This window comes from Panthera pardus, unplaced genomic scaffold (genome assembly GCF_024362965.1).
Source record: "Panthera pardus isolate Hobbes unplaced genomic scaffold, ASM2436296v1 HiC_scaffold_17, whole genome shotgun sequence".
NCBI lineage: Eukaryota > Metazoa > Chordata > Mammalia > Carnivora > Felidae > Panthera > Panthera pardus.
Window position 1 is genome coordinate 147,477,159 of NW_026526732.1, and position 17,856 is coordinate 147,495,014.

At 53.1% G+C, this 17,856-nt stretch overlaps 1 protein-coding gene across 1 annotated transcript; it reads left to right on the forward strand.

Moving 5' to 3' along the window:
* The first annotated feature begins 6,205 nt into the window (after window positions 1-6,205).
* MLN (motilin) lies at window positions 6,206-15,819 on the forward strand. Its single transcript, XM_019456798.2, has 5 exons — window positions 6,206-6,537; window positions 9,226-9,349; window positions 11,410-11,526; window positions 14,757-14,865; window positions 15,666-15,819. The coding sequence occupies exons 1-5, from the start codon at window positions 6,500-6,502 to the stop codon at window positions 15,671-15,673; spliced, it is 396 nt and encodes a 131-aa protein (XP_019312343.1). The 5' UTR covers window positions 6,206-6,499; the 3' UTR covers window positions 15,674-15,819.
* The last annotated feature ends 2,037 nt before the right edge of the window (window positions 15,820-17,856 follow it).

Sequence of the window (17,856 nt, forward strand, 5' to 3'; positions counted from 1 at the left end):
TAATCTTCCTGTCACAAGCTGACTGCCTTGATGTGACTTGGAAGTGAGTAGGGATACTGGGTTCCCTTTCATATTCCATCCTCCTTAGGAAAATCCTAAACCGGGAGGATTCAAGTTTGATTGGAGCTGTTCTTGCAATTTATGCCTCCTGCCCCTTGGGAGCTTACACGTGCCTATTTTAAATAAATTCCCCCTTTTTTCCTCTCCCTTTTACAAAGAACAACTGCAAATCTTCTCTAAGGATAGCTTTTCTTTGGGGTGGAATTCAGTTCTGACAGTCGAACATTCATGAGATGAGCCCTGGGTGAATAATGATTAAATGAATTACCTCTGTGATTGGGCCTTGCCTGGGACCTGGGGGCGTTCTCTCAAAGTCCCGCAGTGTTGTTTGGCTGCAGTTTCCCAGTAACTTCGTTGCTCTTCCAAAAGGAATATTATTCTAGGGAGTAAAAAAGGACAAAAAGAGGAATGGGCGCTGCCAGGGGAGGCGAGGTCGAGCTCTAACGCCCCTGTCTTCAGAGCTGCTTTGGGCAGTTCTTGTTTAAGATCCTGGTAGGAGCAGCCAGCCTTGCCGCTATCTATCTACATCACTCTCTCCAAGTTCGTCTTGCCCCCGTCCTGGCTTCTGGGGTGCCTCTGGCTCACCCTACTATCCCCACTGAGATTTTAGGACCTGCCCATTTGACACGTACCTCACTTAGATGTGGCACACAAGAGACCACAAGGGTTTAGAACCTGAGCCGCATGCTCAGTGTGGTGGCAGAACAGGTCTCTGCTCAGCCAGACATCTATGAAGGGGCTGGAGCACCAGACCTGAGCAGCAAACAATTTCTGCTCAATTCCTGGGTGAACTCACCCTCCTCCACCGTGCACCGTCCACCACACTTGCCCAGACCCCACCTGGCCACCCAGCCCTAGCTATGGACCCCAGAAGAAACAGAATCCCCTCCTAGCCCTGCCACTCACCTCCAGAGTGGGCTGATGGGAAGGAGGTCTGTGTGACTGCCACAGCTGTCAACCGCAGAAGCCGCATGTGACCCGCTGTTGCCATTAGCAGCCACTGGCAGCCCCCCAGATCCAAAACCCATCAGCCCAGCAGAGGTGGGGGAGTCACTGGAAGAGGTCGGTTGATGCACCGGAAGAAAAAAGTTTGGACAGCCAGCTCCTTTTACCTGAATCTACCCTGGATTAGGCTGACATTTGAAATGATTTTGGCTCCCATCCACACGGCGTAAAACCTCTACCAAGACTTCTTTCCTTCTTAAACATGAAAGCACAAACTTTTCTCAACCACAGACTTCCTTAATCATTTATGAAAGTTTGTCAGCTGTCCGTGTTCCAGTGCCTCGTGCCCGCGGATCAGGGTGCTGGGAGCCACCTGCCCTGAAGGAGTTGAAGAGGAGACAGAGGCTTTGCCTTCCCTTATAATTAATTCGTCACTTCCAAAGCCATCTGCTTTCTCTTCACACACACCCATCACCTCCATAAAAATATAAATACACATATTTAAAATTCACTTACAAGGCGACTTGATGTCGCCAGCTCAATTAACAGAAAGAACAGAAAAAAACAAATCCCACCAAAGTCAGCCCATAGACCCAGCTCTTAGCACCTGCATCCTGTCCCTGGAAAAAAAGTTATGTGACCTCTTTTTGAAGTTTTATAGCAGCAGCTTTGGCGATAAACCCCCATAAATAGAAAGGGAACCCAGAAGCAAGTTAGTGACTGGGACATTTCTAGGAGTATATTAACCACCCGGGGAAGTATTGACCGGGAAGTCGGCAGGAATGCTATTGTAAAACTCAACCGAGCCCCCAAGTTCTGTGCACACCGTCAATAGTCCACAAAGCTGAACTGAACAGGAAAGCATTTTATTGGATTGTTTTGGGTCCAGGTTGTCGGTGCACATTGAATGGACTCAACAGGAAATCGGAGATGCAGGAATGTTAATTCGAGTATCAGATGTAACACACAAGAAGCTCAACAAATTGGACATTAATTCTGGACAGACCCTGTCCGAGTTTGTTTTCCTTTCCACGCACACTATTTCTACATCAGGGGTTCTTGGGGTATGGTGTCCGCTGTGTATCATTTCTCGACAAATCATTTGTGACTTCTGAAAAAAGACCCTGAGCCATAGAAGGAAAAGGACAAAAATACCCCACAGGTCACCAAAGCCCGCGTCCCATGGGCCAGGGCACAGTTGTTGCCTAAAATACATCTCTCAGTGCTTGCTTGCCCTAGTTTCAAGTGCCATCACCATCAACTAGTATTTTTGCTCATGAGCCCAGTCACACACCTCTAGCTCCACGAGGGACCCCTCCCCCGCACCACTCCTGCACTTGACGCTGTGTTCTTTGCCTCTCCTTGGCCTGTGCTTAACGTCAGCGGTGCGCATTTAATTCTTACCAGCATTCGGGCAAGCCGGCCTTTTCGAAATCTTTCATTTTTCATTTTCATACCTTAAGCTTTGGCACTCCCAGCCATCCTGGGGCTATTTTGACTCATCTGAACTCTGTCTTCCCCTGGCCACCGTCCTCTGCCTCTTTGAAGGAACCATCTGGAAAACACAGCCATGTGTGCACCTCCATGCCTCCTTCCAAGGGCCCCCAGTTGCAGCTTTCCTTCTTTGCTGGCCTCCCCTCGCCATCCATATCTTCATCCTGTGTCCCCGGGGCCTTGATGACATATGTCCAGCAGCTCACCTGGCCTTTTCCAGCTTGTAGTTCTGAGCTCCCAACGTCTTCTCATATTAGGTCTCTGTCCTCCTGATGTTTGTTACATCTCCCAATTCAGTATCATCTGCAAATTTAATTAACATGCCGTTGCCTCCCTGTTCCAGGCCATTAATGAAGATGTTATGGCAGTACCCAGCAAACAATATTTTCAAGGTCAGGAGGAGAGGAGAGCTTAACGGCTAATACTTCTGCCCAACATGGGGGAAAGAGGCAATCAAGTGCCCACATGTGGGTGGGTTTTTCGCCTCCCCTCTGCTTCAGCCGCTGCACGTCCGTGGCAACTCCCGTTTGGAGAATGAAGGACATTAGATTACACCTCCCTTTTGCTTTTGTCCAGTTTCTAGCTGGAGAAATAGCCACTAATTGAGCATTTGTAGGGAGAGACGGTGTACATGGTAAAGACAAAGTAGTCGTTATTAGGCTTGTTATCCACCCATCACTCCGTTTCTGAAGCACGACCCGTGACCGTGGAAAATACACGTCGAGGGCCAAGACACCCAGCAGAGAGGAGAGAGAAGACATTTCCCCGGGGAGACACTTTCCCTGAAGGGCTGACCCTCAAGATCCACAGCCAAGAGGGGCACGAAGGAGAGGCCCCTTCATCTTTGCAGGTTGTGACCCCAGAGCAGAGCCTCCCATTAGTCCACGTCCTCCTCTACGTTCCAAGGGGTGGCTCACTGTGAACCCTGATTTGCCTTTCTTCCAGGGCAAACTGCAGATCTCATACCATAATATTGCAAATTGCTTGGATCAGAAGTACTGAATCATGGGAGAGTTCCAGGATAATGCAATTCACGCCCAGAGAATTGATCCCAGATTATTTACTGTTTCCTGCATCTCCTTTCTCCCCATCTCTCACTGTAGGCCTGTCTCGGGTTCTGAGGTTCCCATCATTTCTTAGACAGAGTGTCTCTGGACCAGAGCCCAGACTGGCCCAGCAGAGGCAGGGCCCGGGTCTCAGAGCCCTGGTGCAGAGGGGTGGTGAGGAGAGGCTTTGAATTTCCCCTTGTGCTTGGTGGACGGCCTGGCCCACCAGCTGCAGCCCTTCCTGGGTCCAGGTCTGGCCTCTCCAAAACTAAGAACACATCAGAACAACCTGTGCTTGTCCCGGGTGGTCAGCTCAGACTGCATTGTGCTCAGATACCTTGCGGGGGGAGTGGGGGAGGGGGGTGGGCCTGGCTTAGGAGAAAGTGGTGGGTTTGTAGAATTACCACAAGGCACTCACTGTTAAGGGCCTTCCCCAGCTGTAGACATCCTACCTGCTCACTCATCAAGCATCAAGCGGCAAAAAAACACAGTGGCCTCTGAAGCCAAACTTTGAATCCTGGCCCTGCCATTTTGATAGCTGTGACCTTGGGCCCATTGTTTCGCCTCAGTTTTCCCACCTGTAAAATGGAATAATATCCATACCAGCTTCACAGTGTATATTGTGAGATTGCAAAAAGCTGATGTCTGGCTGTTATTTTTTACATATCAAGCACCTTCCACACTCCAGACACTGTCGAGGTCAGGGGTAAGCAAATTTTTTCTACAAGGCCCAAATAATAAATCTTTTCAGCTTTGTGGGTCTTAATGTCTCTGCCCAACTATTCAGCTCTGTTGTTGTAGCCCCAAAGCAGCCATAGACAATAAGCAAATGAATGGGACTGGCTGTGTTCCAATGAAACCTTATTTATGGACTCAGAAATTTGAATTTCATATATATTCACATATCACCAAATATTATTCTTCCTTTGATTTTTATGAATTATTAAAAAAGTAAAAAAAAAATGTAAAAACTACTTGTAGCTCGTAAGCTATGTAAAAATAAGTGGCAGGTTGGATTTGGCCCGTGGGCCATAGTTGGCCTGCCCCTGGTCTATGCATGAGAGACACAGAAACTGACGTGTTCCCCGGCCCCCCTCCCCGCCCCACAGGAGTCCATTGTGCAGACGAGCCTCCCAGAGCCTGGGTAGGTGATGGGCTCCTTCATTACCCTCGTGCTAACCTTGTCCCTACCAAGGTCTGTGACCTGGTCTTAAAAGCCACTCTTGCAACCTGGGGCAGGGCGGGGAGTGGCATCTCAGTTCCAAGCCCTGGCGTTTTAAGCTCTAATTTCTCTGCGATAAATCTCAAAGACTGCAGAGACCCAGTGCACCCGTCTGACAACAGGCGGCGATCCAGCGAGCTGGAGGAGGTCTAACCTGGCGTCAGAGTAGAATGCAGAGACCCTGCTGGCCGGAAGCCTTGCTGAGCCAGGGGTTTAGAGGTTATGTGGGCTGGGTTTGAAGCACCTGCACTTGTTTCTTTCTGAGAGGAAAAGCCACAGCAGACTGGAGGACTGAGGGGGGAGGGGTTCCTGGACAAGAAGCAATCCCCATCTGAATGTTTGGGGCAGTGTCCCTGGAAGGTGCTAATGGCCAGTGAGGTTCTCCGGAGAAATGGCCTCTGCTAGCCCAGACCCTCTGGACTTCACCCTCAGTCTGCCCCAGCCACCTCCCAGATTCTCCTCGCCCTGCCCTGATGACCAGACCCAACCACTAAGCCCATTCAAGGCACTATGAGGGCCCCCGTTTCTCCCCCCATCAAATCCAAATCCTTCTGCTTGGTTTCTAAGAACGCCCACACTCAGACCCAAGAATGACCCTCTCCCAACCCACAGGGAGACCCTGCCATCCTATGCCATCCCTTATTCCTGCGTATGCCCTGTGTCCCAGAAGCCCCCACTCCCATCCTCTGCCATGTCTGGCCACGACCAGCCTTGACCCTTGTATAGAGAGACCTTGGGGGTCCCTGGCCGACTCAGTCGGTAGAGCATGCAACTCTCAATCTCAGGGCAGAGTTGTGAGTTTGAGCCCCACATAGAGAGTAGAGCTGACTTAAAAAGAGAGAGAGAGAGACCTTACAGTGGGGTCACCGAGGAGCTATTTCATTGTGCCTCGGTTTCCTTATCTGCAAAATGGGACAATTAAGAGCACCAACGTCATGGCATCGCTGAGGCTTCATTAGAACATGCGTGTCAAGCATTCCCGGACCGTGTTCCAGAAACGGCACTGGCCAGCAGCAGCAGTAAGCCCTGACTCTAGATTACAGTCATCTCTCCCCTGTTTAAATCTTTCACTTCACCATTTGAGTTATACAATTGCCATGAAACGTGCCTGGATAGGTGTCTCATCTCCCCCATTTAAGCTACAAACCCACAAACCTTCTGTATCACACACCTTACATGCTTTCTTGGCTCCCACAGAGTCTCTGTTGCTCCACAGCCCTGGGTCTAGACTGTCATTGTCTTTTCATTAGTCGCTTTAAACTGCCACACACTCCTGAGCCTTTTCTTTCTTTTGTGAGGGGCTTGGGGGGGGGGGAGGGGGGGGAGGTTGAAGGCAAGTTATCTTTCTAATACAGCACTCTCTCTGACAGCCCAACAGAGAATCTGATCACTAAAGAGCTGGCCTGAAGACACTCAACAACATCATATATTTAAGTAACAAAAAAGAAAGGGCTTTTGTTAAAACGACCCTCTGAGCGGCAGCTAAGTTCTAAGTGGACGGGAAAGTGCCATCTGGGTGGAAGCTGGCCTCCACCAAATCCTGACTGTCGCCTTCTGGGAAAGCCCCAGAAGTCCAACGACGTGCCAGGCCCTGCCTGTTGTTTCCGTGAGCTTTGAGAATCCAGGCTCCCCACCCAAAGCCCCCAAGGTGTGGCCAAAGGTTAACGGGCTCCCAAGGGAGGGCTAGAGGGCCCATCAGACCAGCCAGATAGCAGATATAAGGGCGGGTCAGATGAGCCAGATACCAAAGGAGGAGCAGAGACAGACAAGGTCAGTGCCACCCAGACCGTGCTGCTGTGAGTATCGACAGAGGAGAGGGGCGGGGGGAGGGGGAGTTCGGCCTGAGCCCCAAGGCAGAAACCAGCCCAGTCCAGAGATCTCCCCTATGTCCCTCTGCCACCTTCAAATACTTAACTAGGCTTCCGGCTGAAAGCCCCGAGCTGATTTCCAGAGAAGCAGGTTGAAGCCATACATAGTGGGAGCACAGGCAGGACAGCCCCGGAGGCACGGAAGCTGGAGGGAGGAGGAGTGGGTGCAAGTCCTGATAAAAAGGAAGCTGTCTGGGATGCGTGGTGCCATTGACTGCAGGCCAGGTACCCAAGCCAGAGCTCAGCATGGACACCAGACCCCACTTGGCACGAAGGCTTTGCTCTGGAAAGTTCAGGAGAAAGCTGGTCCCTAGAGAGATTACAGGACGGGGCAACTCTTACCAGGTCAGGTGGTACCATGGGTGGGGGGGAAGGAGACAGGTGCCCGCTTATCCAGAGCTGATCACTTGAAGGCTGGAGCCCCATCGCTGGAGATGGAAAAGGGACATCACTGGCTCATCACACAGTGAAAAGCTCTCCCACTCCGAGCTCCCAGAAACACAAATGAATGTAGGTGACATGCCAACTGCCAGTTGGATCAAGAAAATGAGCAGCAATTGGATTTTGCCTTTTTTTATTTAAAGTTTTTATTGATTCTTATGGAGTGAATGAAATGCGAACACCGGAATGAAAAGGGCTCTATAGCATCTCTGTGAAGGAAATGGGACGCCATAAATGTGACATATCCGTCCCCACTGGGAGGGAAACAGGGCTCCACAGACGCGCCATCGGGGAAGCGTAGGAACGGGGAGGGGGAGAGTGCCTGGGAGCTCTCCACCCCCCACCCATCCTCTGTTCCCCTCCAGATCCTCCCGGGGCTGGGTCTCGGCTTCCCGAGGGTCCACCTTCAGTGGGTGAGCGGTCTTCGGACCCCACTAGGAATTTGTATGTAGCTGGCATGGGAGGCTTTGGCTGCCTGAGCTCTCTCATCCTTTCTCATGGAGTGTTCGCCAGATGGAGAGAGAAAGTAGGACGGGGCAGAAGGAAGGATCGCAAGAAGGCAGAGGGAGCGTCCTGCTTCATAGCAGTGGCTTCAGATGACGGAGGAGACAGGTCCCAGGGAAGAGGCAGGATGCAAGACCACAGCCTTCGAAGATCCTCTCCAGAGGGGGATTTGGGGTTGGACCCGCAGAGAAACTTAGAGGCCAGTCCAGGGCACGACCCTCTCCCACCAGCAGCCCCAGGCCGACTCCCCCAAAGCTCTTTATCTGCAACCCTGTGATCACCCCCACGCCGGCTGCAGCGGGGCCGCCCCTGGTCTCATTTCCTCGCTCTGGGGCCTGGCCCCTCCCTAGGTCTTCACCTCTCTAGGCCTCCTCCCCTCCCCAGATTTCATCTGCTCCCAGATGAGTGGGAGGATCATGTGAGAGAGGGCTTAGAAGGGGACACTGAGCACCGGGGTAATTACTTACAGAATCAACTAAGGCTGGCACCCAGCAGGAAGCGCCCTTGCCAACCCCTGACACTGGACCATCCCAACAGGGCCTGAAGTCTGCCCAACTGACCGCATTTCTTTCTTTCTTTTTTCTTTCTTTCTTTCTTTCTTTCTTTCTTTCTTTCTTTCTTTCCTTCTTTTCTTTCTTTTTTTAATATTTATTTATTTTGAGAGAGAGAGAGAGCATAAGCAGGGTAGGGGCAGAGAGAGAATCCCAAGCAAGCTCCATGCTCAGCACAGAGCCCAAGGCAGGGCTTGAGCCAATGACCCTGAGATCATGACTTGAGCTGAAATCAAGAGTTGGATGCTCAACAGACTGAGCCACCCAGGTACTCTCTGACCCCATTTCTTAAGCCGTTGCACTCTTGAGGTCACCACACCCACCTGGTCCCTGGCAACTGTCGGCGGCCCACCTTCCGGCCCACCATTCCAGACCTACTCCCATCCTGGGACACAGGAGGCCCCACACAGGCACGCAGGCACCCCCAGCACTCGTGGCATTCTGAGGTGGGGTGGAGGGAGGTGCGGGGCAGAGGTGAACTCTTGTCCTTTCTAGATGGTAACCAACAGGCAGCTAGCTGGGGCTCAAAAGAGTCCTGTTTCCGAGCCAGCGCTGGCCCCAGAAGGGTGGAGACCCCACTCCCAGCTCCGGGATGCTGCTCCCTGCTGAAAATAAATTTCCATCTGGCTCTGCCTTCCCCCGGAGCAAAGGGTCCCAGCCTCTTTCTCTTCAGACCCAAGGTCTTCGCCTGGTGTTTCTGGGGACACCCAGGGTCATCAGGGCCTGGGTCCATCCCGGGGAGCAGTGAGGGCTCCCTGAGTCTTGGGGCACCATTCTGTTGCTAATCTAGAGTTTTTCTTCTGAGACATGGAGACCTTCCCCCTTCACGAGCTTTGGAAGCTTTGGAAGACCTCACCGGTAACAACGAGGGTGGCTGGCGTGTGGGATGCTTCTCCCCCAGTTGTGTGACGGGGGCCGGACGGCCTCTCCCAGGCACTTGTTCACCTCTCTGGGGCAGAGAAGGGCCTCTGAGCTCCTCTGGTAAAGCACCACACCCGGCCCACACGAGGAGAGGCCGAGCGGCTTGCTCAACATCACAGCTATCGGCAGGGTGTGCGCCGTGAACCTGACAAGAGCTTCTTGTCGTTGTTCAGCCCCAGGATGGTGTCCCGCAAGGCCGTGGCTGTCCTGCTGATGGTGCACGTGGCCGTCATGCTGGCCTCCCAGACGGAAGCCTTCGTTCCCATCTTCACCCACAGCGAGCTCCAGAGGATTCGGGTAGGAAATCCCCCAGGCTGCCTGCCTCCCCAGCGTGGTCCAAGTGACTCACAGCTGCTCAGCGCTGAAGTGGTGTTAGTCTCTCTAAGGCACAAGTGTCCCTTGGGGGAAACCCACGTTTAATCAGCTGCATAGCTGGCATCAGTGACATTGAGGGGAGCATGAAGGACCCAGACCCAAGCTGACCCCAAACTCCAGCTGCCTCCCTGCCGCCTTCATTCCCCACTAGCACCAATCAAAGGTGACAGCGGCTCCCACAAGTGACATCTTTTCCCACCCCTGCCCATCCTTCAGAGGAAATTTTCAAGTAACAAGCCGATAAATATTTGCTGAGCATCTCCATAGTACAAAGGGCCACCCTGGGTGAGAGGCCAGGCATGCGAGGAAATCGAGGAACCTCCGCCTTCAAGGAGCAGGCTCAGGAGCCAAGATACAATCCTATGAAAAATTCGCTAACAATAGAAAACAAAGGGACATGGCACAAGGCAGGACGGGATTAATTGCCCAGTAAGTGATGCTGATGGTTAAGTGCTAAGTTCAGAGGCGGGAGAAGCCTCCCTGGGGTGTCGGAAGGGAAAAGGTGAAAACTGAGCAGGGGTCTTCAGAGAGAAGGAGGGGGCGAGGGGTTGGTCCCCCACAGAGTGCTGGTCAGAGCCTCTTCTTTAGAAGCCAGAAAAGGGGCCTGGGTGGCTCAGTCGGTTGGGCGTCCGACTTTGGCTCAGGTCATGATCTCACAAGTTCGCACGCCACATCGGGCTCTGTGCTGACAGCTCAGAGCCTGGAGCCTGCTTCGGATTCTGTGTCTCCCTCTCTCTCTCTGCTCCTCCCCTGCTCACATGCAGTCTCTCTCTCTCTCTCTCTCTCTCTCTCAAAAATAAATAAACATTTAAAAAAAAAAAAAAAAACGGAAGAAAACAAGGCAGGCTTAATGGAACTCAGGCAGCAGGGCCTCTGGAAAACTGGATTGCCAGACCTGGCTCCCCGTGCCTTTTACTTTAGATGTCAAGCGGTTCTGAGTATCTTGTGCAGATATTTGTTTCTCTTTGACCTGAGGAGCTGGATGGGACTATCGTGTCCCACCTGTCTGAGACTCGGCTCCAGTAGGGACAAACACACGAATCCGTTCTCTGGGAGGTCGCATGGCCTCTGCACCTCCATACTCTGTCCGGGGCAAGCTTCCACATACCCAGTGGCCTATGTCCTTTGCAGAGGCAAGGCCGGCCCCAGCTCCCCTTCTTCAGGGGTAGACATAGAAATATGGAAGAGAGGCAGCAGGCTCTCTAAACATAGTTTCTCTACCACCAGCTTCCTCTCCAGAAGGGACAACCAATTGTTCTAGAATCACCATGTCGCAGGCAAGGCCCAGAGCTGAATCCCAAGGGGGTCATTAGAGAAGCCAAAGGATTGAGGTGTGTCTGATCTCGGTGCCCCGGGACCTGGCAAGCAGGATGCCACGTAAGGTTTAGGTCTGGGCAGAAACAATCAACGTCGGTAGAACATAAACTAGCAAAATGGCAACCAAAGAACGCTTTGCGTTGATCTGCTCTGTGGTTTTGCTCCTCAGAATTGCCAGGCACCGGGATTTCTATGAAGAAGCTGCAAACTCCTTCCTCCATAATTCATCTCCCTGTCTCGCCTCTTATAAATCACCTCCCAGGGACTCCAGTTTCTGGGCCACCCCATGGCGCCCTCCCAGGCGAGGCTGTCTTGCCACCTTTTTTATGGGCTCTCTGCGAAGAAAAAACACATTTTCACACTTAATATGCATGAAGGGCAGCCCTTATTTTCAGCATTTTAACTTAATTAACAGTAACAATCTGGGTGCAATGCTTGAACTACAAAGGAACGGATTCTTCTTCAAGTTGACCTATTGGTGAACGACTCTGAGGGCCATTTGTAAGCCTTTGGGTTTCTGGAACTCCTCGTGTAGAGGCACCTGGGAGAACTCTTTTGGCCTGTGGGAAGCTCAGACCACTTAGCACCCTGGGCAGAGACAGGCGAGGGCCATCTGGGCGGTGGAGAGATGGCAGGTTTTGTGCAAATTTGTGCTCTGCCCTTAGGAAAAGGAGCGGAACAAAGGGCAAAAGAAATCCCTGATTGTACAGCAGAGGTCTGAGGAAGTGGGCCCTCTGGACCCTGTGGAGCCCACAGAAGAAGAAGAAAACGAAGTTATCAAGGTGAGCAGACAGGGGGACAATGCAGAGAAACCTAGTGTGGGGAAGTGTTCCCCCTGCCAGCCACAGATTGTTCTGGAACACAGCAGCAAACTAGACATTCAGGCAACAAGTTCCATCCTAGGAGAGATACAGACACCAACAGTGACACAGCTGTCTCAAATAAGGCACCGGATAAGGAGGCATGATAGAGGGTGAGGGGGTGGGGGCTGGGGGCACTGCTTTGGCTAGGAGGCCTCTCAGAGGAGGTGACATTTATTTGATTTGGAACCAGAATGATGAGAAGGAGCCTGTCATGCAAACAGCTAGAGCAAGAACATCCCAGAAGGAAAAGGGCCGGCAAAGGCCCTGCTCAGGAAGCACGTGGTAGGTGTGAGGCCCCCAAGGCCAGGGCACACTTGGGAGAGGACAAGAGAGTGGCAGGGCCTAGTGGTCCAGGCACCATCTCTGGAAGGTCACTGGGGAGTTCACAGCAGGGAAGTCATCTCATCTGACTTAGAAAGACCTGGGACCGCACAAGTGGAGGCAGGAGACGAGTCAGGGGGCAACTGCGGTCACCAGGAGACAGAGGACAAGGGTGCCCTGGGAGACTACTACAGTGTCAAGACCCAGGGCCTGGGGCCTGCAGTGCTGCGTTAGGATGCACAGATCGTGGCGGCCTGAGCGAGCCTTGAGTTTGTCCAGTGCGGCTCTTAAGTTCTCAGCCTCATTTATCCAGATGAGAAGACACTGAGCCCTAAGTGTGAAGCATGGCTCGGTTCTGGGCCCTGGCGATAGGGCGGTGAACAAAACAGATACATCCTCCGAGCTTGTGAAGCTCACACTGCAGTGGGGGACTGAAAATGAGATGCCAGAAGGACGGGCAGCAGACTACAGACAGGATACAGAAACAAGCATCATAATGTGGCCGGTCCTAACAGGTGCCATGGAGGAAAATAAGGCAGGGACTGGAGGCAGATGGGTTGCAACCTCAACAGGGTGGTCAGAGCGGGCTTCACGAGGAGAAGGTATTAGCGCTGAGACCTGGAGACAGTGAGGCAGGGAACCACAAAGATATCTGGGGGAAGAGCATTCCAGGTGGCAGGAATAGTCAATGCAAAGGCCCCGAGGCAGGAGGAAGCCTGGTGGAAGAGTGTGGAAGAACAGTGAAGAGGCTGGAGTGGCTGGAGCAGAGGGAGTCAGGGAGGAAGAGGGAGGTGGGACCAGATCGTGGCTTTGTAGGCTATTGTTTGGACTTTGCCTTCCCTCTGCTGAGGTGGGAGTTGCTGGGGGCTTTGGAGCGGAGGAGGGACATGATCAGATTCACATTTTAGAAGAGTCTCCCCAGCTTCCGTGTTGAGAGCAGCCCGAAGGGGCAAGGGCAGGATTCGGGAGACCACCGAGGAGCTGCTAGCACATCCAAGAGCCCAGGGCGGTCAAGGTAGAGGCAGAGCACAGTGGTCAGGTTCTGGAAATAATTTCGAGTTAGAAGCTCTGAGGATTTGCTGAAAGAACGAATGCAGGGTATAAAGAAAGAGAAACGTAAAAACGAACTTTGAGGTTTGGGGCCAGAATACCTGGAAGGATAGATTTGCCACTCGGGAGACGGTGAAGCCTATGGTTGGCTGCAGGATGGCAGGAGGAAGGTCAGGAGGTCAGACAGGACCTGTGAACTATAAGATGCCTGGTGGGCATCCAGGTGGAGGCGTCGCACAAGGCAGGTGTGTATAGCCGTCTGGACTTCAGGAGCGCTCAGGGCTGCAGGCATCAATGTGGGAGGCATTGGCAATTAGCTGGAGTTTCAAGCCAGGACAGTGGGATTCTTAAGGGGGTGGGTATGGATGGAGAAGGAAGGGCTCCAGGACTGAGGGGAGGGACACTTCCCTGTAAAGAGGCCTGGGAGAGGAAAAGACTGATATGCAGAGAGAACGAGGGCCTTGCCAAGGTCACAGTCAGGGCAAAACTGAGCTGGACACCAGCCAGGGGTCTTTAGACCCCATCAGCTGTCCATAAACAGGGAGGTCGGTCATGGCCTCCTCGGTGCTGTCACCACCCTGGGTGGTGGTTAGGGGGTTAGGGGAGTGTGCCTTTCCTTCCCACATGCTCCTTGGGCTCCCCAGGAGGAACTGGGGGTGACTGGTTCAGCTGGCAAAGGGGAGCTCCCTCAGGACTGCCCTCCGCACCCAAGGCAGTTTAAAGCACATGTTACATCCTGTGGAATGCCTCTCAGAGGCTGAGGGTGAAGTACCCGTCGTCCCCTTTCCATCCCCCTAGAACATGATATACAGGCCAGGAGGTCCTTTCCAGATCATTCCGTCCAGCCTCCTCATTGTAAGGTGAGGACACTACAGGGCTGGAGGCCAGAGCCCACGGGGACCCTTTGCTTGCCTTCAGGCATCCCAAGCCCATTTCCCACCACCAGTGAGGGGTGGGGGTGGGGGGCCTGGGACTCCTCCATCGCGGCTTTCCAGACAGGCAGGCAATCTCCCAGTCTGCCAGCTGGTTTGCAAACCAACACCACTGAACCAGGAAGCTCTGGGGGTGACAGCAAGCTCAGCATCCCCGGCTCTGCCACAACCACCTTTCTTGGTGATGAGCCTCCAGACAGCAACTCTGGGGTCTCGCCTGTGTCCCCACGGTGCTAGAGAAGACCTGGTGGTCATGGGCACAGACCCTGGAGTCAGCTCTCCTGGGTATAGCACCTTCTCCCTCTGCTACTGAGTACCTGTGTGGCTTTGAGCGAGTTATCCTACCCCTTTGTCCTCCCTTTCCTCCTCTGCAGAATGGGGACACTAATGATCCCTACATCACAGGGTTATTGAGAGGCTTAATATACACGAAGCGTTTAGAATGGTGCCTGTGCCCTAAGGCTTCACAGTGCTGGTTATCATTACTCAGGAGAAGGGGGAGGGAGAGTTTCCTCCCACATGAAAAGACAGGGGCAGGGTGGGGGCAGTGGGTTCCTGCAGACCCTCCCCTCCTGTCCCAGCTTCCCCACCAGGGGAGGTTTGTTGATCGTCCCTGGGCAGCAAGTCCGGGGGACTCCCAGGATCCGGGCCCCTGGATCGAGTTGGGGGGAGGTGCCAGAATTCCCTGCCGGGTCCTGGGAGGCCGAGGCTCCCAGAGGATGGGGCAGAATGGGGCCGCAGGGTGGTGTGGCTCCTGGCAGTGCCTCCTGCCGCCCGTGAGGCGCCCAGGGGTTAATGGCGCTCTCCGTGTCTCTTCCTTCTTGTTAACTCTGCCTTATTTCACAGCTGACTGCTCCTGTGGCAATTGGAACGAGGATGAACTCCAGGCAGCTGGAAAAGTACCGGGCCGCCCTGGAAGGGCTGCTGAGTGAGGTGCTTCTGCCTGCCCGGAACGGTACGGGAGGCAGGGCGCCTCTGCCTCTGGGGCTCAGCCTTGTCCACCCACGTTAATATTCCCAGAGTGCATCTGAGCAGGGTTTGGGGATGGCGATTTGTTTTTCTGCCTTGTGCTTGAGAACATGAAGTGGTCTTCTCCGGGAGAGGGTGCCCCCATCTCGGATGGAAGCCTGATCACAGAGCAGGGGCTCAGATGGCTCCTGGGGACCAGGGAGGCCCAGTTCCCCAGCCAGGGGCATCTCGAGGCCCTGCCCTGATGGTTCAGGCCCCTTTCCCAAACACCCTCCTGGCAGAGCTGATCACGACAACCCACCCAACCCTCCCCCTGCTCCAGATCGCGTGTTCCCTCCCAAAACACCACCCAAGCCGGGCAGTTCCTCTGAAGGAAACCCTGCGGCAGTCTGGCCGCAGAAGCCTGCATTTTCTTTATCTGTTCTACAAATCGAAGTCCTGAGCTCCACGTGGCCTTGCCTGGTTCAAGGTCTGCCCTTCAAGGTCTGCCGGAGCCACTTGTGCAAAGCCAGGACTTGTCTGACAAACAGCCACTAATTACTTCTCAGGGTCCCCAGGAGGAGAGGAGAGAGGTGGGGAGTTGGTGTTTGAAATGGAAGAACCAGGAGGTTAAATGACTTGCCCCAGGCTACAGAGAAAGCTAGAGGCAGAGCTTCCAGAAGCCTGGCCCAGCCTCCCCTGGGAGCGCCCCCTCCTCCCAGGGTTGGCCCTGGGTTGGCGGCCAGGCTTAGAAGTGGACCCGCTGAATCTACCAAGCTGCAGACCTCCTGTGTTTTTCCCCAACAGACAAATGACAGCCCGCTCCAGGGGAAGGTGGATGAAACTGGGAGCGCCCTCCCACCCGAGGGAGACCCCGGAATCTGCATGCCCCACAGCCGGGCTCCAAAGGAAAATACTCTCTCCCAAGCAAGCCCCCTCCGGCAAATAAAGTGGCAAATAAACAGAAACGACTCTTTTATTTACTATTTTAATTTTTAAAGGCCAAACCCCGGGTTATTGCATAAAGGGGGGAAAAAATCAAGCTCAGAGGGAGTTAGCCGTAAATGGCACATATACAGTAGCAAAACGTGTGCCTTGGCTAAATTCTCCGTTCAAATATCACGTGAGACCCACGGAATTGCAACATTTGTGCCGGTGAGGAAACTGAGGTCCAGAGAGATGGCATTTTCGGCCCACACACCAGTCGGTGGCAGAGCGAGGAATTCAGGTCTCCACTTTCTGTTTATTGGCAAACTCAAGGTCTAATGGGCTGGAGAGCCGTAAGACTTCTGTACTCAACCCCTTGCTGAGTAACTTCCAGCTAGCCCTTTAACCTCAATGAGGCTTTGCAAAAGCCAGGTGGTAATACGTGCCTTGAGATGAGGGTACAGGCACGGGCAAATTACTATCATTATTATCACCTTGTGACTGCATGCTCCAGCATCCGCAGCAAAATTCCACAGTCAACCCACTGATTTCTGCCTCCTAAACAAAACTGGATGGGAAATTTCATTCTAATTTAATGTTACATTAATGGATGTTCATTTATTTATAAACTGGGGCCTTAGAGGAAACACAGCTCCCTCTACCCATAGGTTATCAGCAATTAGACATGAGGCCCATTCCGTATTTCCACCCACCCCAACCATTGCGAGAACTTAGCCACAGATAGGAGCTACCGGAACAAGACGACCCCAACCTTTAAAAAGGATGGTCCTTTGGGGGTGCTCTGAATGGTCCTGAGGAACACCCAAGCCTTACATGGGACCCACACCCTCCATGCTGCACATTCCCACAATTTCCTATGCACGTACTGATCATCCCAAGGGCAGCAGCAGGTTCCCAGGAAACGCTGCCAAAACACTCTGTAATGATTGGAGAGAGGGCTGCACAGGGCAGGGGAGAAAAGGGAGGGAGAAACGTAGGAATCTACAAAGCATGCTGTTGGGGAAAACTGGATCCAAGACTCCTCCTCGCCCTTCGGAGTACCACCACGCCATTCCCGCCATTATCTGGAACCCATTCCAAAAAAGCAGAAAAACCATTAAACGGTCACCGGCTCCTTCTATGGAGAAAACACTACTTTTGTGTCTTTCCCTGTGTCTCTGCTCAGGATCTGTCCCTACAGTGAGACTACCTTCCCCCATCACCAGCAGGGGGCGCTCACCTCTCCCCCCCCCAGCCTCCCCCTCCTCCCTCCTCCCCCTCCACGCCCACCACCCCGCTGGGGTTTTCCTTAAGATCCTGGGGCTGAATAGCAGTGTTGAAATAGGCGCCAAGGAGAGAAATGAGACCCCGAGGGGATCATGCCCCAGGCAGTCTGCATTTCTTAAAATGGGAATTGGCTCCGCAACCACAGCACCTAGAGCCCCGTTCAAAGCTCCGCGCTGTTGTCCCTGACCCTCACCCAGCGGCCTCTGATGTGCTTCTCAGTAATGAGCCGCAACAGGGACCCAGCCACCACCTGCATCTGTATGCACAGTGCCCCAGCCGCCTGGTTAGACGTGTCGGCTCCTTTCTTCTCTCCTTTTCCTCCTCCTGCCGCTGTTCAATTTCTCACAATTGGCTCAAATAATTCTTTTTCTCCGAGTTCCTCGGTTTCCAGCACAGCAGACTCGATTGCTTACAGGACATGCACAGCCCTGGAAGAAATTAAAACTGGGGGGAGGTTGGGGAGGAGACTGTGAGCTGAGCCAAGACAAAATGACCACATTTTCACAAAACAGAAGTAAAGACAGACACACTCCTGGTTAAAGCGATCCACTGCCAGGGCCAGGCCCCAGCCAGGAGCAGAGACTGGGAGAGTGCCCAGAAGAACCAGTCAGGTAAGGATGCCGTTCTTCCTCACAGGTTACTGAGGTTTATCTGGCAAAATCTGCAAGAATCTCTCCAGAAAACTGGCAGTTACGGAGAGTTACAGATTACCCCTCTTCGTCTGGAATGTACTTTACACTTAACAGGACCACTGGTAATTACAGGGCGACCTGAACCTAGCTTC